Below are 24,201 nucleotides of genomic sequence, written 5' to 3'. Positions count from 1 at the left end.
TTATGAAGGTGTCTGTTACTACATGATATATATACTTGCAGTGTGTATATTGTACATATTGTTATGAAGGTGTCTGTTACTACATGATATATATACTTGCAGTGTGTATATTGTACATATTACATATTGTTATGAAGGTGTCTGTTACTACATGATATATATACTTGCAGTGTGTATATTGTACATATTGTTATGAAGGTGTCTGTTACTACATGATATATATACTTGCAGTGTGTATATTGTACATATTACATATTGTTATGAAGGTGTCTGTTACTACATGATATATATACTTGCAGTGTGTATATTGTACATATTGTTATGAAGGTGTCTGTTACTACATGATCTATATACTTGCAGTGTGTATATTGTACATATTACATATTGTTATGAAGGTGTCTGTTACTACATGATATATATACTTGCAGTGTGTATATTGTACATATTGTTATGAAGGTGTCTGTTACTACATGATATATATACTTGCTGTGTGTATATTGTACATATTACATATTGTTATGAAGGTGTCTGTTACTACATGATATATATACTTGCAGTGTGTATATTGTACATATTACATATTGTTATGAAGGTGTCTGTTACTACATGATATATATACTTGCAGTGTGTATATTGTACATATTACATATTGTTATGAAGGTGTGTGTTACTACATGATATATATACTTGCAGTGTGTATATTGTACATATTACATATTGTTATGAAGGTGTCTGTTACTACATGATATATATACTTGCAGTGTGTATATTGTACATATTACATATTGTTATGAAGGTGTCTGTTACTACATGATATATATACTTGCAGTGTGTATATTGTACATATTGTTATGAAGGTGTCTGTTACTACATGATATATATACTTGCAGTGTGTATATTGTACATATTGTTATGAAGGTGTCTGTTACTACATGATATATATACTTGCAGTGTGTATATTGTACATATTACATATTGTTATGAAGGTGTCTGTTACTACATGATATATATACTTGCAGTGTGTATATTGTACATATTGTTATGAAGGTGTCTGTTACTACATGATATATATACTTGCAGTGTGTAAATTGTACATATTACATATTGTTATGAAGGTGTCTGTTACTACATTAGTGTGTATATAAGCTGTTGACGGAGGGTTTTGAAGTTGTTTTAGAGACTTTGAAGGCAACAACAGTGACTGGCATTAGCTGCACCACCCAATTGTTTTTTGATCATCTTTAGAATCGTAGACAAAAGTAAAGAGGTGTGTTCTTGTCTTGTAATGATAGTCAACGGCAGGCAGAAGCCCCCAAAAAGTGCAGTTGGCCTTTAAAGGAGCCTGGCAGCGTCCACGCATGTTGCCACCAAACCACCGACGGCACTTTTCTTTTCCTGGGAACACAGGTCTCACTCTGGTTTGCACCTTTAGCGAGGTGTGTCAATCTGTGCTAAGGAAGCAAGGAGAAGGGCAGCAGCTAAAGATGCTCCTGGGGTGAAAAGGTATGGCGGAGCAAGAAGAGAAAAAAGCTAGAAATGGTGTGCAAGAGCAAAGTCCAACAGGGCGAGGTTCCTACCACATGTCAATCTGGGTGGAGTACTCGGACGATCCCAGCAGAACATCAGGGGGCCGGTACCACAGTGTCACCACCTCGTTGGAGTAGGTCTTGGTGGGGACCGACTTTGCCCTGGCCAGACCTGCCCGCCCAGACCACACGTGGACAGAAATGAGCATCGTGGAAATACAGCCAACATTTTGGGTTCCCCTCACCAAAATCAGCCAGCTTCAGTTCTCCTTTCTCATTGATGAGCAGGTTCTGGGGCTTCAGGTCCCTGTGGAGGACTTTCCTCTTGTGACAGTAGGACAGCCCACGCAGAATCTGGAACAAGAAGACCTGCAACAAAAGATGGAGGTTAGAAAGGAGGAGGACGGAGGAGCTCCACAGTTGCTCTCACCTTCACATTGTGCATGCTCATGATGTTTCCACAGTCGTCCATGTACTGCTTCAGATCTTTATCCTGCCGGGGACACCATCACTCATCAACATGCGGACTCAAGTGCACGTCCAGACTCTTCAACATGTGGACTCAAGTGCACGACCAGACTCATCAACATGCGGACTCAAGTGCACGTCCAGACTCTTACCAGGTACTCAAACACCAGCGTGAGGCTCTTGTCCGTGTGCACGATGTCGTGCAACGTCACAATGTTGGCATGTTTCAGGTCCTTCAGTAACGATACTGCAGAGAACAACAGGCAACTGTATCAGCATCATGCAGAATATCATCCTGTATTAGCAAAAATGCTTTTTAGATTTCTTCTTGGAGACGATGGCCAAGAAGCGAGAATGTGGTGTTTTTTCTTCTTCTTGGGTGTTCCAGCGGTTCAAATAGCGAGATAGGAAAGCTCTTTCATAAAGTGCCCAAAGAAGTGCTTCAGAAAGGTCGTAAGAGGAAATGTCTCCTAAAAATGTCACTTTCATCATCTTGTGGAATACAATCGGAAAATGCTGGTGTCTGCAGAGATCACTTTGTAAAATGTTTGTTTGAACATTGGAGAAAATTTCTGTGATGCACTGCAGTTGTATTTAGTAGTGTTTGAGAGCAGAAGCAAACATGAAGAAAGGACCATGAGTTTGTGTTGTTTTGGGAACTACAAGACCTGCGTGTGCTAATTAAACAACTCATGCTAAGTCCTAGTAATCATAAATATTGTCAGTCTTGCTCCAATCCACCCTGTTTTCATTCTCCATTGTCATTACAGAAACTACAAGTTCAGTTGTTGTTGTGCAAGCAAAACAAGTGACTTATTGGATAGGAGGAGCACATGGGAGCATCTTTGCTGCTGTTTGCTAGCATGCAGACAATATCTTTCAGAAAGTAGATGAATACATCTCAACAAGTCAGTCTTCATATTGCTAGCAAACATTGGACAGCTCATTAATGAGACTAAATACCAACTTCACAGCATAGAACATCTACACTTGTATAATTGGAGCAGGAAATCAACTGCAAACAAACATGTTGGTCATCATCACAGCAACATTCCTTGTGTCAATCAAACATGTTGATTATTCATGCAACAATAAGTCCAACTTTGTCTTTCATCATTCATGTTCGACTTGTGGAGCCCTCAGACATAAACACATGATGTTCTCTTCTCCAAATACTCCACCTGTCTTCTCCAAATACTCCACCTGTCTTCTCCAAATACTCCACCTGTCTTCTCCAAATACTCCACCTGTCTTCTCCAAATACTCCACCTGTCTTCTCCAAATACTCCACCTGTCTTCTCCAAATACTCCACCTGTCTTCTATAAATACTCCACCTGTCTTCTATAAATACTCCACCCGTCTTCTCCAAATACTCCACCTGTCTTCTCTAAATACTCCACCCGTCTTCTCCAAATACTCCACCTGTCTTCTCTAAATACTCCACCCGTCTTCTCCAAATACTCCACCTGTCTTCTGTAAATACTCCACCTGTCTTCTCTAAATACTCCACCTGTCTTCTATAAATACTCCACCTGTCTTCTATAAATACTCCACCCGTCTTCTCCAAATACTCCACCTGTCTTCTCTAAATACTCCACCCGTCTTCTCCAAATACTCCACCTGTCTTCTCTAAATACTCCACCCGTCTTCTCCAAATACTACACCTGTCTTCTCCAAATACTCCACCTGTCTTCTCCAAATACTCCACCTGTCTTCTCCAAATACTCCACCTGTCTTCTCTAAATACTCCACCTGTCTTCTATAAATACTCCACCTGTCTTCTATAAATACTCCACCCGTCTTCTCCAAATACTCCACCTGTCTTCTCTAAATACTCCACCCGTCTTCTCCAAATACTCCACCTGTCTTCTCTAAATACTCCACCCGTCTTCTCCAAATACTCCACCTGTCTTCTGTAAATACTCCACCTGTCTTCTCTAAATACTCCACCTGTCTTCTATAAATACTCCACCTGTCTTCTATAAATACTCCACCCGTCTTCTCCAAATACTCCACCTGTCTTCTATAAATACTCCACCCGTCTTCTCCAAATACTCCACCTGTCTTCTCTAAATACTCCACCCGTCTTCTCCAAATACTCCACCTGTCTTCTCTAAATACTCCACCCGTCTTCTCCAAATACTACACCTGTCTTCTCCAAATACTCCACCTGTCTTCTCCAAATACTACACCTGTCTTCTCCAAATACTCCACCTGTCTTCTCCAAATACTCCACATGTCTTCTCCAAATACTCCACCTGTCTTCTCCAAATACTCCACCTGTCTTCTCCAAATACTCCACCTGTCTTCTATAAATACTCCACCTGTCTTCTATAAATACTCCACCCGTCTTCTCCAAATACTCCACCTGTCTTCTCTAAATACTCCACCCGTCTTCTCCAAATACTCCACCTGTCTTCTCTAAATACTCCACCCGTCTTCTCCAAATACTCCACCTGTCTTCTGTAAATACTCCACCTGTCTTCTCTAAATACTCCACCTGTCTTCTATAAATACTCCACCTGTCTTCTATAAATACTCCACCCGTCTTCTCCAAATACTCCACCTGTCTTCTCTAAATACTCCACCCGTCTTCTCCAAATACTCCACCTGTCTTCTCTAAATACTCCACCCGTCTTCTCCAAATACTCCACCTGTCTTCTCTAAATACTCCACCCGTCTTCTCCAAATACTCCACCTGTCTTCTCTAAATACTCCACCCGTCTTCTCCAAATACTCCACCTGTCTTCTCTAAATACTCCACCTGTCTTCTCTAAATACTCCACCTGTCTTCTATAAATACTCCACCTGTCTTCTATTAATACTCCACCCGTCTTCTCCAAATACTCTACCTGTCTTCTCTAAATATTCCACCTGTCTTCTATAAATACTCCACCTGTCTTCTCCAAATACTCCACCTGTCTTCTCCAAATACTCCACCTGTCAAGATCATGTCACCTGTCATGATTCATGTTCAACTTGTGGAGCCCTCAGAGGTGAACACATGATGTTCTCTTCTCCAAATACTCCAGTCAGCTAGTAGAAATGCTTGAAATCATTCAAAATATATTTTTCTTCCATCAATCCATCCCTCTATTTTCTACCGCTTGTCCCTTTTCGGGGCTTCACGGTGGCAGAGGGGTTAGTGCGTCTGCCTCACAATACGAAGTTCCTGCAGTCCTGGGTTCAAATCCAGGCTCGGGATCTTTCTGTGTGGAGTTTGCATGTTCTCCCCGTGAATGCGTGGGTTCCCTCCGGGTACTCCGGCTTCCTCCCACCTCCAAAGACATGCACCTGGGGATAGGCCCCTCCCACTTCCAAAGACATGCACCTGGGGATAGGTAGATTGGCAACACTAAATTGGCCCTAGTGTGTGAATGTGAGTGTGAATGTTGTCTGTCTATCTGTGTTGGCCCTGCGATGAGGTGGCGACTTGTCCAGGGTGTACCCTGCCTTCCGCCCGATTGTAGCTGAGATAGGCGCCAGCGCCCCCGCGACCCCGAAAGGGAATAAGCGGTAGAAAATGGATGGATGTCCCTTTTCGGGGTTGGGGGGGTGCTGGAGCCTATCCAAACTGCATTGGGGCGGAAGGCATTTGCACCCTGGACAAGTCATATGTTTTTATTATTAATTGTAAAAATCCACGCCATCCATTTGGAATATTTATTTCATGATCCTTTATAAATGTGCTCTTTAAACCTTTCTAAATAGGCCCAAATGTGCACGGATTGATGCAAATACCCAGCAGCCTCATGGGGCTCCTCCAGACCATGGTCTGAAACCTGCAGCTGCCTCCAGGTCACCTGACTGCAACACACCTGTACAGGTCACCTGACTGCAACACACCTATATAGCCCCCTTAAAGGGCTAGTAATGCCTGCAACACACCTGCACAGGTCACATGACTGCAACACACCTATACAGGTCACATGACTGCAAAACACCTGTACAGGTCACATGACCTCAACACACCTATATGGCACCCTTAAAGGCCTAGTAATGACTGCAACACACCTGTACAGGTCACATGACTGCAACACACCTATACAGGTCACATGACTGCAACACACCTGTACAGGTCACATGACTGCAACACACCTATATGGCACCCTTAAAGGGCTAGTAATGCCTGCAACACACCTGTACAGGTCACCTGACTGCAACACACCTATATGGCACCCTTAAAGGGCTAGTAATGCCTGCAACACACCTGTACAGGTCACATGACTGCAACACACCTGTACAGGTCATGAATTGATGAAGGTGGACCCCAACTTAAACAAGTTGAAAAACTTATTGGGGTGTTACCATTTAGTGGTCAATTGTACGGAATATGTACTGTACTGTGCAATCTACTAATAAAAGTATCAATCAATCAAAGTCACATGACTGCAACCTGTACAGGTCACATGACTGCAACACACCTATATGGCACCCTTAAAGGGCTAGTAATGTCTGCAACACACCTGTACAGGTCACATGACTGCTACACACCTATATGGCACCCTTAAAGGGCTAGTAATGCCTGCAACACACCTGTACAGGTCACATGACTGCAACACACCTGTACAGGTCATGAATTGATGAAGGTGGACCCCAACTTAAACAAGTTGAAAAACTTATTGGGGTGTTACCATTTAGTGGTCAATTGTACGGAATATGTACTGTACTGTGCAATCTACTAATAAAAGTATCAATCAATCAAAGTCACATGACTGCAACACACCTGTACAGGTCACATGACTGCAACACACCTATATGGCACCCTTAAAGGGCTAGTAATGTCTGCAACACACCTGTACAGGTCACATGACTGCAACACACCTGTACAGGTCACCTGACTGCAACACACCTGTATGGCACCCTTAAAGGGCTAGTAATGTCTGCAACACACCTGTACAGGTCACCTGACTGCAACACACCTGTACAGGTCACCTGACTGCAACACACCTGTATGGCACCCTTAAAGGGCTAGTAATGTCTGCAACACACCTGTACAGGTCACATGACTGCAACACACCTATATGGCACCCTTAAAGGGCTAGTAATGCCTGCAACACACCTGTACAGGTCACATGACTGCAGCACACCTGTACAGGTCATGAATTGATGAAGGTGGACCCCAACTTAAACAAGTTGAAAAACTTATTGGGGTGTTACCATTTAGTGGTCAATTGTAGGGAATATGTACTGTACTGTGCAATCTACTAATAAAAGTATCAATCAATCAAAGTCACATGACTGCAACACACCTGTACAGGTCACATGACTGCAACACACCTACAGTATATGGCACCCTTAAAGGGCTAGTAATGTCTGCAACACACCTGTACAGGTCACATGCCTGCAACACACCTGTACAGGTCACCTGACTGCAACACACCTGTATGGCACCCTTAAAGGGCTAGTAATGTCTGCAACACACCTGTACAGGTCACCTGACTGCAACACACTTATATGGCACCCTTAAAGGGCTAGTAATGTCTGCAACACACCTGTACAGGTCACATGACTGCAACACACCTATATGGCACCCTTAAAGGGCTAGTAATGCCTGCAACACACCTCTACAGGTCACCTGACTGCAACACACCTATATGGCACCCTTAAAGGGCTACTAATGTCTGCAACACACCTGTACAGGTCACATGACTGCAACACACTTATATGGCACCCTTAAAGGGCTAGTAATGCCTGCAACACACCTGTACAGGTCACATGACTGCAACACACTTATATGGCACCCTTAAAGGGCTAGTAATGCCTGCAACACACCTGTACAGGTCACATGACTGCAACACACCTATATGGCACCCTTAAAGGGCTAGTAATGGCTGCAACACACCTCTACAGGTCACATGACTGCAACACACCTGTACAGGTCACATGACTGCAACACACCTATATGGCACCCTTAAAGGCCTAGTAATGCCTGCAACACACCTGTACAGGTCACATGACTGCAACACACCTATACAGGTCACATGACTGCAACACACCTGTACAGGTCACATGACTGCAACAAACCTATACAGGTCACATGACTGCAACACACCTGTACAGGTCACATGACTGCAACACACCTGTACAGGTCACCTGACTGCAACACACTTATATGGCACCCTTAAAGGGCTAGTAATGCCTGAAACACACCTGTTCAGGTCACATGACTGCCACACACCTATATGGCACCCTTAAAGGGCTAGTAATGACTGCAACACACCTGTACAGGTCACATGACTGCAACACACCTGTACAGGTCATGAATTGATGAAGGTGGACCCCGACTTAAACAAGTTGACAAACTTATTGGGGTGTTACCATTTAGTGGTCAATTGTAGGGAATATGTACTGTACTGTGCAATATACTAATAAAAGTATCAATCAATCAAAGTCACATGACTGCAACACACCTGTACAGGTCACATGACTGCAACACACTTATATGGCACCCTTAAAGGGCTAGTAATGTCTGCAACACACCTGTACAGGTCACCTGACTGCAACACACTTATATGGCACCCTTAAAGGGCTAGTAATGTCTGCAACACACCTGTACAGGTCACATGACTGCAACACACCTATATGGCACCCTTAAAGGGCTAGTAATGCCTGCAACACACCTGTACAGGTCACATGACTGCAACACACCTGTACAGGTCATGAATTGATGAAGGTGGACCCCAACTTAAACAAGTTGAAAAACTTATTGGGGTGTTACCATTTAGTGGTCAATTGTACGGAATATGTACTGTACTGTGCAATCTACTAATAAAAGTATCAATCAATCAAAGTCACATGACTGCAACACACCTGTACAGGTCACATGACTGCAACACACCTATATGGCACCCTTAAAGGGCTAGTAATGTCTGCAACACACCTGTACAGGTCACATGACTGCAACACACCTATATGGCACCCTTAAAGGGCTAGTAATGCCTGCAACACACCTGTACAGGTCACATGACTGCAACACACCTGTACAGGTCACCTGACTGCAACACACCTGTATGGCACCCTTAAAGGGCTAGTAATGTCTGCAACACACCTGTACAGGTCACATGACTGCAACACACCTGTACAGGTCACCTGACTGCAACACACCTGTATGGCACCCTTAAAGGGCTAGTAATGTCTGCAACACACCTATACAGGTCACATGACTGCAACACACCTGTACAGGTCACCTGACCGCAACACACCTGTATGGCACCCTTAAAGGGCTAGTAATGTCTGCAACACACCTGTACAGGTCACATGACTGCAACACACCTATATGGCACCCTTAAAGGGCTAGTAATGCCTGCAACACACCTGTACAGGTCACATGACTGCAACACACCTGTACTGCACCCTTAAAGGGCAACTGCACTTTAGTATGTTGCCTATCATTCACAATCATTATGCAGAACAAAAACACTTTTTTAATGCATTCTAAATTGTAAATAAAGGTTAGCAAAAGTCAGCTAACAATGTAGTCACTTGAAGTTGCTCTATTTTGCTTGTAAAACCTCCATCAACATTTATATACACACTGTAAGTATATATTTAATGTAGTAAAATTTATAATAACATATTTCCACATTTTGCCCATTTTAATATCGATAATAATATATATCTTGGAGTCTTCCAAGATGGCGCCGCCCGGACGGGCTGCAGCGTGGAGGAGCTCTGGGTAGAAATGGAACATTTGGCAAAAATACCAGACTATTCTGCAAACCTCATGGCTGGCTTACAGCGTGGTCACTCCGGGATCACTTACGACCGCCAGACACGTCTGGATGTGGATAGATCGGGCCGTTTTGGACTGAATGAGGCGTGCTTGCTAGACCTGCTAGCTAGCATGGGAATACTTCGCCGGCTACATCCAGCGGCCTGTGAAGCAGGGGAGTATAGTACCAGCTGAGGCCGTCTACGGAACACACGCAAGCGGTGTGATTGGAAGCAGAAACGCGGATGCCGAGCGGGGCTAAAGACAAAGCAGAAGGCTAATCCCCACAGAACACCACTTCCCTCCATCTTGAAGCCGGATTTAAAAGGAAGATGCGAGTCTACTGGTCTGGGTAAGGAGTCAGTTAAGTTAGAAAAAGTTTTTTCTGCTTTGACTGTTCAAAGTTAGACATGCGTTCTACTGAGGTGGCAAACTATGATGCGTTCAGTTTAATAAAGCACCAAGTAGACAATCTGAAAATTCCCGTCATATCAATTCCTAGATTTGGTCGTAATTATTTTAAGTGCACTGGGCATAATAAACACAACATTATTAATATTGCTACTACGGATAATTTAATCAAAAACTCCCTAAAACAGTCCACTATCTAAAATATATGTTTTTTTAAAATAAGATCATTGTCTCCCAAAACGTTGTTAGTTAATGATATCATCAGAGACAACAATCTTAACGTCATCGGTCTCAGCGAAAGCTGGCTTAAACCAGACAACTTTTTTGCGCTACATGAGGCCTCTCCTCCTAACTATACGAATACGCATATTGCCCGTCCCCTTAAAAGGGGTGGGGGGGTCGCACTAATATACAACGAAAACTTTAACCTTAGTCCTAACATAAATAATAAATATAAATCGTTTAAGGTGCTTACTATGAGGTCTGTCACACCGCTACCTCTATACCTGGCTGTTATCTACCGCCCCCCAGGGCCCTATTCGGACTTTATCGTTGCTGATCTAGTGACGCACGCCGATAGTATAATTATAATGGGGACTTTAATGTCCATATGAATACCCCATTGGACCCACCGTGCGTGGCGCTGCTGAGTATAATTGATAGCTGTGGTCTTATACAAATAAAAAAATGAACCCACGCATTGCAACGGTAATACGATAGACCTAGTGCTTGTCAGAGGTATCACCGTTTCCAAAGTTATGATACTCCCGTGTACTAAAGTATTGTCCAATCATTACCTTATAAAATTCGAGGTTCAGACGCATGTTCGTCAAACTAATAATAATAATAACTGCTATAGCAGCCGCAACATTAATACGGCCACAACGACAACTCTTGCTGACCTACTGCCCTCGGTAATGGCACCATTCCCAAAGTATGTGGGCTCTATTGATAACCTCACTAACAACTTTAACGACGGCCTGCACCAAACCATTGATAACGTAGCACCGCTAAAGTTAAAAAAGGCTCCAAAAAAGCGCACCCCGTGGTTTACAGAAGAAACTAGAGCTCAGAAATTATTATGTAGAAAGCTGGAACGCAAATGGCGCACGACTAAACTTGAGGTGCACCATCAAGCATGGAGTGATAGTTTAATAACTTACCTTAGCTAAAACTAAATATTACTCAAATCTCATCCGCCTAAATAAAAACGATCCTAAATTTTTGTTTAGTACGGTAGCATCGCTAACCCAACAAGGGACCCCTTCCAGTAGCTCCACCCACTCAGCTGATGACTTTATGCAATTCTTTAGTAAGAAATTAGAAAGGAGATTAAAGACAATGCGTCCCAGCTACAACGGGGTTCTATTAACACTGACACGGATACTGCCCTCCAAAATAGTTTCTCTCGTTTTGAGGGAATAACATTAGAGGAATTGTTACAACGTGTAAATGGAATAAAACAGACAACATGTTTACTTGACCCTCTTCCTGGGAAACTGATCAAGGAGCTCTTTGTATTATTAGGTCCATCAGTGCTAAATATTATAAACTTATCACTTTCCTCGGGCACTGTTCCCCTAGCATTCAAAAAAACGGTTATTCATCCTCTCCTTAAAAGACCTAACCTCGATCCTGACCTCATGGTAAACTACCGACCGGTGTCCCATCTACCCTTTATTTCAAAAATCCTCGAAAAAATTGTTGCGGAGCAGCTAAATGAACACTTAGCGTCTAACAATCTATGTGAAACCTTTCAATCCGGTTTCAGGGCAAATCACTCCACGGAGACAGCCCTCGCAAAAATGGCTAATGATCTATTGCTAACGATGGATTCTGTTGTGGGTGGTATGTCAGGGCTATATAAATAATCATTGATTGATTGATGATTGATTAAGCATATGGCTGTGCATTTATTTGACAGAAACATCACAGCATTCACTTTTCCTTCAACAACAACAACAAGACTACTAATCATGGCAGACTTGACAAGACAAAGACTACTTTGTGACAAATGATGATCCAGAAACTTGTATTTTTGAGCCTGAATATAAGGAGGATGAACTACAAGTTTTAGAAGCTTGAGTATTGCTCAGCAACAAGATGTAGTTTGTATAAGGCCGACTGATGTGATGTTTATATCTTCCCCTTTACATGAAGAATTAATAGTAATCCTCATGCAGGTAAAAAAAGAAAAAAAAAACAAGAGTCTTTTGGTGTCTTTCTGGCCATCTTCAAGTCTAAGTTGGATGTCAAAGTGTACCAAGTTGTGGGCTTAAGCCCACAAACTTCTACTATCCAGGTGAGGGACATGATTTATCATCTACTATTCACTTTCACCAACTCAGAGGCCAACCAGCAGCTCAATATGTCAATATAGCAGCATAAGCTAGCTAGCTCTCTGTGATCACGGCACAGCTAAAAGTAGTTCTTCTGCATTAGCCCTTATAGTAATACTTGTTAATATTCAGGTCACCACATGTAAATGGAGTATTAATGGTGTACTCCCATCATCTGCATTGTTAGCCACTTCCTACTTGCCATATTTTACGAGTTAGAATGCATAAAAAAGAAAAACCTGTGTGTTCTTGTCTTCCAAGAAATGTGGATTTAGGGCTAGACAATATGGCCTACAAGGTATCCTCCTGCAATAACAAGTATGAAATGCAGATGAACATGGATGAATACCTTCTCTGATGGCGGTGCATGGCGCTCCCTCCTCGTGCTCCAAGCGGATCTCCTTCAGGGCCACCAGGTTGTCGGTCAGCTTGCTGCGGCCCTTAAAGACGGTGGCGTAGGTTCCCTACGGGCACATGGCGCTGTTAGAGCGGGCTGCTGGGCCTGCTCATCAAATGCTTATTTGCTCACCTCTCCCAGTTTGTCCAGCTTAATGTAGGTCTCCAACTTGCCAAAACCGATCTCGGACTGCCAAAAGATGATGAGGAGTTGTCACTTACTTAAAAAAACATGATTCTATCTTATGATATTTATCAAGGGGGAGCTTCCTTGATGGAGCCCCGCCTTTCTGTCCTAAAAAGTCCATTCACAGCAAGACCTGAATGTATCAAATAAGATGTGCCATCATTCATTTCAAATGTTGAACAACATATGACTCCAATCCTCATACATATATTAACCTGCTCAGTGGTCTAGTGGTTAGACTGTCCGCCCTGACACTGGTAGGTTGTGAGTTCAAACCCCGGCACAGGCTTACCAAAGACTATAAAAATGGGAGCCATGACCTCCCTGCTTGGCACTCAGCATCAAGGCTTGGAATTGGGGGTGAAATCACCAAAAATGATTTCCGGGCGCGGCCATCGTTGCTGCTCACTGCTCCCCTCACCTCCCAGGGGGTGATCAAGGGTGATGGCTCAAATGCAGAGAATCATTTCACCACATATTGTGTGTGTGTGTGTGACAATCATTGCTACTTTAACTTTAAGGGTGTCAAAAAAATCGATTTATGAATGAATTAGGATTCTTATTTTCTCACAACTATTAATTATAATAATGGTTAAAAAAAATAAATGGAAAAAATTAATTAATACAAAGAGACATTACCAGCCACTTTATTAAATATTTGGGTAGAATTGTATGAAACAAAAACTAGTTTGAGTAATATAAAAATGTATCAGAACTGTTTATTCACTCTATGGAGCAATGTAGTTAACACTTAGAACTGACAGACAATCTTATTTAAAAGTATTGATTTGGAATCAAGAATTGTTTTAAATCAAGAATTTTAATATTTATCCACAAGAATCGAATCAAATTGTGTGGTGCCCAATGATTCACAACCCCAATATAAACATACATATACACATACACACACACGCACATATATATATATATATACATATATATATATGTATATATATATATATATGTATACATATACATACTAAGGGTGTAACGGTACACAAAATATTCGGTTCAGTAGGTACCTCGGTTTAGAGGTCACGGTTCGGTTCATTTTTGGTACAGTAAGAAAAACTAAAAAATGTAAATTTTTGGGGTTCTTTACCAAATGTGTAAAGAATGGCATAAGCTACATATACACACAGGGTCCATTGCCAGGGTTAAAGTGGTCAACACGTAGAAAATAAAAACTAAATAAGATAAGGCTCAGAATGGTTTCATAACAAAACCTTTCTACATATAAAGTGCTTCTTCTGATTGATTAATTGAGACTTTTATTAGCCTGGCTAGCTTGGCAGTTAGAGGACATATGGGCTCAAAACGTGGCTCAAAATGGAGTTTTTAATGCAATTTGGACTTAAATTTGTTAAATTTCTTATTGCTTTAGCCCTGCCTGACTCGCCGAGGAGAGGCTGCCTGAATGCGGTGGTGACTCTTCAAATGTGTTATGAGAGTAGTGTATGTGTGTGTGTGGCCCTTTAATATGGGACAGCATGTGAGTGTGTGGGCAAGCCAGGTGAGGGAGTATTGTTGGATTGGTTGTGTGCAAGACCTCAATAAAGCCGCGACTTGCAACTAATCGCCAGACTCTTCATTTACCCTGGAGTCTGGAGCTGTGGAGATCCCCTGCCGGGTAGAGTGAAGGGTGTTGCCCCCGAGAAGACATCAGCCCTGGAGGAGTGTCTCCCCTGCGCTGCTCGACTACGGTCTGGGAGCCGCATGCAGGAAAGGTGCAACACATGTTTGATGTGTTGTAAGAAGCAGCTGCTGAACAATGTCAGCAAACCTCCATCCTCCATTGTTGTATCGCACAGCCAGAGTGTTCCCAAACGGGAGATGTTAACGAGGAAGGAGGGTCTTCCAGCTCTGGCTTTTACATGTTGTCCTAGCCCGGTCGTTGCTAGCATGTGTACTAGTTTGGTACACCTTCGAACCAAACCAAACCCCCGTATCGAAATGGTTGAATACAAATACACGTACTGTTACACCCCTAATGTATACACACATACATTCCTACACATGTGTGTGTGTGTATATATATATATATATATATATATATATATATATATATATATATATATATATATATATATATATATATATATATATATATAAATAAAGGAGAATGCAGAGAGTCTGATGCTGAGCATCCTTGAGTGCTTGAACAATGCAAGCCAGCATGTGTGACATTAAATGAATACACCTAGATTTCAGCCTCCTGTGGGGCCAGTTACCATGGCAACAGGCCCAGACTGCTGCCAGCGCTATTGGGCGATAGAAAAAGGAGCACACACGAATACATACCAACCATACTGGAGCACATACAAATACATACCAACCATACTGGAGCACACACAAATAAGTAGCAGCGATGCTGGAGCACACACAAATAGGTAGCAGCGATGCTGGAGCACACACAAATACATACCAGCGATGCTGGAGCACACACAAATAGGTAGCAGCAATGCTAGAGCACACACAAATAGGTAGCAGCGGTGCTGGAGCACACACAAATAAGTAGCAGCGATGCTGGAGCACACACAAATACATACCAGCGATGCTGGAGCACACACAAATATAACGGTATAGCTCGGTTGGTAGAGTGGCCGTGCCAGCAACTTGAGGGTTGCAGGTTCGATTCCCGCTTACGCCATCCTAGTCACTGCCGTTGTGTCCTTGGGCAAGACACTTTACCCACCTGCTCCCAGTGCCATCCACACTGCTTTAAATGGAACTTAGATATTGGCTCTCACTATGTAAAGCGCTTTGAGTCACTAGAGAAAAGCGCTATATAAATATAATTCACTTCACTTCACACACAAATACATACCAGCAGTGCTGGAGCACACACAAATAGGTAGCGGCAATGCTGGAGCACACACAAATAGGTAGCAGCAATGCGGGAGCACACACAAATAGGTAGCGGCGATGCTGGAGCACACACAAATAGGTAGCAGCAATGCTGGAGCACACACAAATAGGTAGCAGCAATGCTGGAGCACACACAAATAGGTAGCAGCAATGCGGGAGCACACACAAATAAGTACCAGCGATGCTGGAGCACACACAAATAAGTACCAGCGATGCCCGGCGTGAGCGGCGGCTGAGTGGCTGGTCAAAAGGCGGGCTGGTGAGCTGCATCTTCTCCAGGTAGCCGTCAGGTATGCGTATGTCAGCAGGCAGAGACAGCCGCTTGTTGAGGTCCTGTCAACAACACCCAGAATGTTATATGTCATCTCATCTGGTCTGTTATATGTCATCTCACCTGGCTTGTTATAATTCATGTCACCTGTCTTGTTATAATTCATGTAACCTGTCTTGTTATATGTCATGTCACCTGGCTTGTTATAATTCATGTCACCTGGCTTGTTATATGTCATCTCATCTGGTCTGTTATATGTCATCTCACCTGGCTTGTTATATGTCATGTCACCTGTCTTGTTATATGTCATGTCACCTGTCTTGTTATATGTCATCTCACCTGGCTTGTTATAATTCATGTCACCTGGCTTGTTATATGTCATCTCATCTGGTCTGTTATATGTCATCTCACCTGGCTTGTTATAATTCATGTCACCTGTCTTGTTATAATTCATGTAACCTGTCTTGTTATATGTCATCTCACCTGGCTTGTTATAATTCATGTCACCTGGCTTGTTATATGTCATCTCATCTGGTCTGTTATATGTCATGTCACCTGGCTTGTTATATGTCATGTCACCTGTCTTGTTATATGTCATGTCACCTGTCTTGTTATATGTCATCTCACCTGGCTTGTTATATGTCATGTCACCTGTCTTGTTATATGTCATGTCACCTGTCTTGTTATATGTCATGTCACCTGTCTTGTTATATGTCATGTCACCTGTCTTGTTAAAATTCATGTAACCTGTCTTGTTATATGTCATCTCACCTGGCTTGTTATATGTCATGTCACCTGTCTTGTTATATGTCATATCATCTGGCTTGTTATAATTCATGTCACCTGGCTTGTTATATGTCATCTCATCTGGTCTGTTATATGTCATCTCACCTGGCTTGTTATATGTCATGTCACCTGTCTTGTTATATGTCATGTCACCTGTCTTGTTATATGTCATGTCACCTGTCTTGTTATATGTCATGTCACCTGTCTTGTTAAAATTCATGTAACCTGTCTTGTTATATGTCATCTCACCTGGCTTGTTATATGTCATGTCACCTGTCTTGTTATATGTCATATCATCTGGCTTGTTATAATTCATGTCACCTGGCTTGTTATATGTCATCTCATCTGGTCTGTTATATGTCATCTCACCTGGCTTGTTATAATTCATGTCACCTGTCTTGTTATATGTCATCTCACCTGGCTTGTTATAATTCATGTCACCTGTCTTGTTATATGTCATGTCACCTGTCTTGTTATATGTCATGTCACCTGGCTTGTTATATGTCATGTCACCTGTCTTGTTATATGTCATGTCACCTGTCTTGTTATATGTCATGTCACCTGTCTTGTTATAATTCATGTCACCTGTCTTGTTATATGTCATCTCACCTGGCTTGTTATAATTCATGTCACCTGTCTTGTTATATGTCATCTCACCTGGCTTGTTATAATTCATGTCACCTGGCTTGTTATATGTCATCTCATCTGGTCTGTTATATGTCATCTCACCTGGCTTGTTATATGTCATGTCACCTGGCTTGTTATATGTCATCTCATCTGGTCTGTTATAATTCATGTCACCTGTCTTGTTATATGTCATGTCACCTGTCTTGTTATATGTCATGTCACCTGGCTTGTTATATGTCATGTCACCTGTCTTGTTATATGTCATGTCACCTGTCTTGTTATATGTCATGTCACCTGTCTTGTTATAATTCATGTCACCTGTCTTGTTATATGTCATCTCACCTGGCTTGTTATAATTCATGTCACCTGTCTTGTTATATGTCATCTCACCTGGCTTGTTATAATTCATGTCACCTGGCTTGTTATATGTCATCTCATCTGGTCTGTTATATGTCATCTCACCTGGCTTGTTATATGTCATGTCACCTGGCTTGTTATATGTCATCTCATCTGGTCTGTTATATGTCATCTCACCTGGCTTGTTATAATTCATGTCACCTGTCTTGTTATATGTCATGTCACCTGGCTTGTTATATGTCATGTCACCTGGCTTGTTATATGTCATGTCACCTGTCTTGTTATATGTCATCTCACCTGGCTTGTTATAATTCATGTCACCTGGCTTGTTATAATTCATGTCACCTGTCTTCTTATATGTCATCTCACCTGGCTTGTTATATGTCATGTCACCTGTCTTGTTATATGTCATGTCACCTGTCTTGTTATATGTCATGTCACCTGTCTTGTTATATGTCATGTCACCTGTCTTGTTAAAATTCATGTAACCTGTCTTGTTATATGTCATCTCACCTGGCTTGTTATATGTCATGTCACCTGTCTTGTTATATGTCATATCATCTGGCTTGTTATAATTCATGTCACCTGGCTTGTTATATGTCATCTCATCTGGTCTGTTATATGTCATGTCACCTGTCTTGTTATATGTCATCTCACCTGGCTTGTTATAATTCATGTCACCTGGCTTGTTATATGTCATGTCACCTGGCTTGTTATATGTCATGTCACCTGGCTTGTTATATGTCATGTCACCTGTCTTGTTATATGTCATGTCACCTGGCTTGTTATATGTCATGTCACCTGGCTTGTTATATGTCATGTCACCTGTCTTGTTATATGTCATGTCACCTGGCTTGTTATATGTCATGTCACCTGTCTTGTTATATGTCATGTCACCTGGCTTGTTATATGTCATGTCACCTTTGTATCCCTTTCATTACGCTAGCCGGGGACTGCAGATGGAAATTAGTTATTTAGCTGTCGTCTGGTACACAACATATATGTCTTTCACCTTCATGTTTCTGTGCATTGTCCCTTTAAATAAAGACTTAACAGACAATAAAATTGATTGTTGATTACACATCCAATATGTATATAAATATATATGTACAGGCTCTATATATATACATATATATATACATATATATATACATATATATATATATACATATATATATACACATACATTTATATATATATATATATATATATATATATATATATATATATATATATATATATATATATATATATATATATATATATATATATATATATGTTGTTAATTTACAATGATGTGATGACCTGGAGGGAGATGGGGGTGGGGGGTCAAGTCTAGAACTGGACTGTAGAGCTGTGCTAGTGTTTGTGTAGGCGGGGACAATGTTCACCTCCATGGAGATTCGCCGGTTGACTCTGTTCCTCAGACACACTCCTGTTGGGGACTGAACCTCGTCAGACGACGTCCCTGACGCTTGGTCACTTTCTCCATCCGATCCCATCTTCAGGTTCTCGTGCACAATGTCTGGAAGACAACACATCTGTTATCTCGCGACCTGTACTTTCAACTTCACAACCTGGAAGACAACAACTAGACACACACTCCGCCATGGACTGACACATCCATACATGACTCCATCATCTCCTGCTTCTTCACCACACACACACATATACATGACTCCATCATCTCCTGCTTCTTCACCACTCACACACACGTATACATGACTCCATCATCTCCTGCTTCTTCACCACACACACACATATACATGACTCCATCATCTCCTGCTTCTTCACCACACACACACACATATACATGACTCCATCATCTCCTGCTTCTTCACCACACACACACACATATACATGACTCCATCATCTCCTGCTTCTTCACCACACACACACATATACAAGACTCCATCATCTCCTGCTTCTTCACCACACACACACACATATACATGACTCCATCATCTCCTGCTTCTTCACCACACACACACACATATACATGACTCCATCATCTCCTGCTTCTTCACCACACACACACACACATATACAAGACTCCATCATCTCCTGCTTCTTCACCACACATACACATATACATGACTCCATCATCTCCTGCTTCTTCACCACACACACATACATATACATGACTCCATCATCTCCTGCTTCTTCACCACACACACACATATACATGACTCCATCATCTCCTGCTTCTTCACCACACACACACATATACATGACTCCATCATCTCCTGCTTCTTCACCACACACACACATATACATGACTCCATCATCTCCTGCTTCTTCACCACACACACACATATACATGACTCCATCATCTCCTGCTTCTTCACTACACACACACACATATACATGACTCCATCATCTCCTGCTTCTTCACCACACACACACACACACATATACATGACTCCATCATCTCCTGCTTCTTCACCACACACACACACATATACATGACTCCATCATCTCCTGCTTCTTCACCACACACACACATATACATGACTCCATCATCTCCTGCTTCTTCACCACAAACAAACACACATATACATGACTCCATCATCTCCTGCTTCTTCACCACACACACACATATACATGACTCCATCATCTCCTGCTTCTTCACCACACACACACACACATATACAAGACTCCATCATCTCCTGCTTCTTCACCACACACACACATATACATGACTCCATCATCTCCTGCTTCTTCACCACACACACACATATACATGACTCCATCATCTCCTGCTTCTTCACCACACACACACATATACATGACTCCATCATCTCCTGCTTCTTCACCACACACACACACATATACATGACTCCATCATCTCCTGCTTCTTCACCACACACACACACATATACATGACTCCATCATCTCCTGCTTCTTCACCACACACACACATATACATGACTCCATCATCTCTTGCTTCTTCACCACACACACACATATACATGACTCCATCATCTCCTGCTTCTTCACCACACACACACATATACATGACTCCATCATCTCCTGCTTCTTCACCACACACACACATATACATGACTCCATCATCTCCTGCTTCTTCACCACACACACACACATATACATGACTCCATCATCTCCTGCTTCTTCACCACACACACACACATATACATGACTCCATCATCTCCTGCTTCTTCACCACACACACAAACATATACATGACTCCATCATCTCCTGCTTCTTCACCACACACACACATATACATGACTCCATCATCTCCTGCTTCTTCACCACAAACAAACACACATATACATGACTCCATCATCTCCTGCTTCTTCACCACACACACACATATACATGACTCCATCATCTCCTGCTTCTTCACCACACACACACACATATACATGACTCCATCATCTCCTGCTTCTTCACCACACACACACATATACATGACTCCATCATCTCCTGCTTCTTCACCACACACACACATATACATGACTCCATCATCTCCTGCTTCTTCACCACACACACACACATATACATGACTCCATCATCTCCTGCTTCTTCACCACACACACACACATATACATGACTCCATCATCTCCTGCTTCTTCACCACACACACACACATATACATGACTCCATCATCTCCTGCTTCTTCACCACACACACACATATACATGACTCCATCATCTCCTGCTTCTTCACCACAAACAAACACACATATACATGACTCCATCATCTCCTGCTTCTTCACCACACACACACACACACACAAACATTATTCACAAATAGTTCCTCCCTGTAGACATTGCTTTACAAGATGATCTTCTTCATACTTAAACAATCCCAACGTGATTATGGTGCACCTAAAGTGTCCTGCTTGGACATTCGCATTCCTGGGTCCAGACCAAGGTCCAAATGAGGTCCAAAAGAAGCATGCATGAATAAAATAGTCTGGGGGCAGATCATTAAAGAATGACTTTTGGTAGGACTGCACTGCAAAAAGATGAAAGTCATGGTTCAAAAAGGTATTATTTGTTCCTAGAACAGATAAAGCTGCCTATTTGAAGTATTATTTAGTAGGGCTGTCATGACCAGTGTGGACCACTCCCTTCAGACCTGGTTGGAGTTCTCCTACAACCCTCTGCTGGCCCCTAGTGGACTGGACTCTCACATGACCATGACTACTTGGATGTGGGTTCAGACCAGTGATGTCATTGTGCTGGTGACAACCTGCCACACACCTGGGATTAAACAGGAAGTGCACCTTTTATGGAATTGTGCTATTGTTGACAATCATTATGAGAGACAAGAACACATATGTCTTTTTTGGGGGGGGGGATTTAAATAAGACTCCATCATGCAAGTATATATATATATATATATATATATATATATATATATATATATATATATATACATATATATATATATTTCTTGATTGGATTATCCAGAGAATAGTGCTCGATACCGTGGTAGAGCGCAATATGTAGGTGTGGGAAAAATCACACCTATATATATATATATATATATATATATATATATATATATATATATATATGTATATGTATATATATATATATATATATATATATATATATATATATATATATATATATATATATATATAACATGTAGTAACAGACACCTTCATAACAATATGTAATATGTACAATATTGACCTTATTTTGATAATTGATTTCCTCCGCACATTGATTTCTGTTTCCATAGCAACACACTTCCAACTGCTAGCAACATGCGTGTTCCCACTTCCAAAATTGAAGGTGAGAGTGTGTTGTAATCATGGAAGACTTGGTAACAAAAACAACTATTTTTGGACAAAAGAGGATTCACAACCTTCTCTTTTTGAAGCTGTATATACCGAGGATGAACTACTGCTTCTAGAAGCCAGCACTAAGGAAGAATGAGTTGTTGAAGCAGACAGAAGCTGAGAGAGTGAGGTGAAAGTAACTGACGCCATAAATGTGGACTCTGAAGACATACTATTTTGACATAAATGGAGTGCTTACCCAAATAAACTGGAAAAAAACATCCCTAGCTAGCTAGACCAGACAAACAAGTGTCCATGGAGTGATCACACTTCATATTGATCATGATACACATCATGTGTGTTTTTACAACTACTGTACATATTAGCGGTGTACAAACAAGACATGAAAAAATACTTTACAGATACTGTAATGTGATTGTTCATGTTTTTCACTCACTACAGATTGGTGTTGTATCACACTGTTGTGTATTACACACTCTAATGTGTTTTGTGTTGTTGTAGAAGCTAGCTTATCTCTTTCCGTAGTTAGCTTTTACTGCTAATACCGTAGCATGCTAATGTGTTCGTACGCTAGAAGAAGTGTCCCTGCCTGGATGAAGGTGAGGGTGTGGTATGGGTCACCAGTAAATCCTGGGCTGTGCCTGCCTGGATGAAGGTGAGGGTGAGGTTTGGGTCACCACTAAATCCTGGACTGTGCCTGCCTGGATGAAGGTGAGGGTGTGGTTTGGGTCACCACTAAATCCTGAACTGTGCTTGCCTGGATGAAGGTGAGGGTGTGGTTTGGGTCACCACTAAATCCTGGACTGTGCCTGCCTGGATGAAGGTGAGGGTGTGGTATGGGTCACCACTAAATCCTGGACTGTGCCTGCCTGGATGAAGGTGAGGGTGAGGTTTGGGTCACCACTAAATCCTGGACTGTGCCTGCCTGGATGAAGGTGAGGGTGTGGTTTGGGTCACCAGTAAATCCTGGGCTGTGCCTGCCTGGATGAAGGTGAGGGTGAGGTTTGGGTCACCACTAAATCCTGGACTGTGCCTGCCTGGATGAAGGTGAGGGTGTGGTTTGGGTCACCACTAAATCCTGGACTGTGCCTGCCTGGATGAAGGTGAGGGTGAGGTATGGGTCACCACTAAATCCTGGACTGTGCCTGCCTGGATGAAGGTGAGGGTGTGGTATGGGTCACCACTAAATCCTGGACTGTGCCTGCCTGGATGAAGGTGAGGGTGAGGTTTGGGTCACCACTAAATCCTGGACTGTGCCTGCCTGGATGAAGGTGAGGGTGAGGTTTGGGTCACCACTAAATCCTGGACTGTGCCTGCCTGGATGAAGGTGAGGGTGTGGTTTGGGTCACCACTAAATCCTGAACTGTGCTTGCCTGGATGAAGGTGAGGGTGTGGTTTGGGTCACCACTAAATCCTGGACTGTGCCTGCCTGGATGAAGGTGAGGGTGTGGTATGGGTCACCACTAAATC

At 42.2% G+C, this 24,201-nt stretch overlaps 1 protein-coding gene across 1 annotated transcript in view; it reads right to left on the bottom strand.

Moving 5' to 3' along the window:
- LOC133561250 (cyclin-dependent kinase 17-like) overlaps positions 1 to 24,201 on the bottom strand; it is a 135,796-nt gene that overhangs the window by 33,734 nt on the left and 77,861 nt on the right. Inside the window, exons 4-11 of the mRNA XM_061914600.1 lie at positions 19,343 to 19,476; positions 16,118 to 16,243; positions 12,989 to 13,045; positions 12,809 to 12,923; positions 2,147 to 2,241; positions 1,957 to 2,019; positions 1,772 to 1,895; positions 1,578 to 1,698 (exon numbers count right to left, since the gene is read on the bottom strand). Of these exons, the coding sequence (XP_061770584.1) occupies positions 1,578 to 1,698; positions 1,772 to 1,895; positions 1,957 to 2,019; positions 2,147 to 2,241; positions 12,809 to 12,923; positions 12,989 to 13,045; positions 16,118 to 16,243; positions 19,343 to 19,476 (835 nt within the window). The remainder of the gene's footprint in view (positions 1 to 1,577; positions 1,699 to 1,771; positions 1,896 to 1,956; positions 2,020 to 2,146; positions 2,242 to 12,808; positions 12,924 to 12,988; positions 13,046 to 16,117; positions 16,244 to 19,342; positions 19,477 to 24,201) is intronic.

This window comes from Nerophis ophidion, linkage group LG10 (genome assembly GCF_033978795.1).
Source record: "Nerophis ophidion isolate RoL-2023_Sa linkage group LG10, RoL_Noph_v1.0, whole genome shotgun sequence".
Classification (NCBI taxonomy): domain Eukaryota; kingdom Metazoa; phylum Chordata; class Actinopteri; order Syngnathiformes; family Syngnathidae; genus Nerophis; species Nerophis ophidion.
Note: the sequence above shows the minus strand (reverse complement) of the source record. Positions and strands in the feature narration are given on the sequence as shown.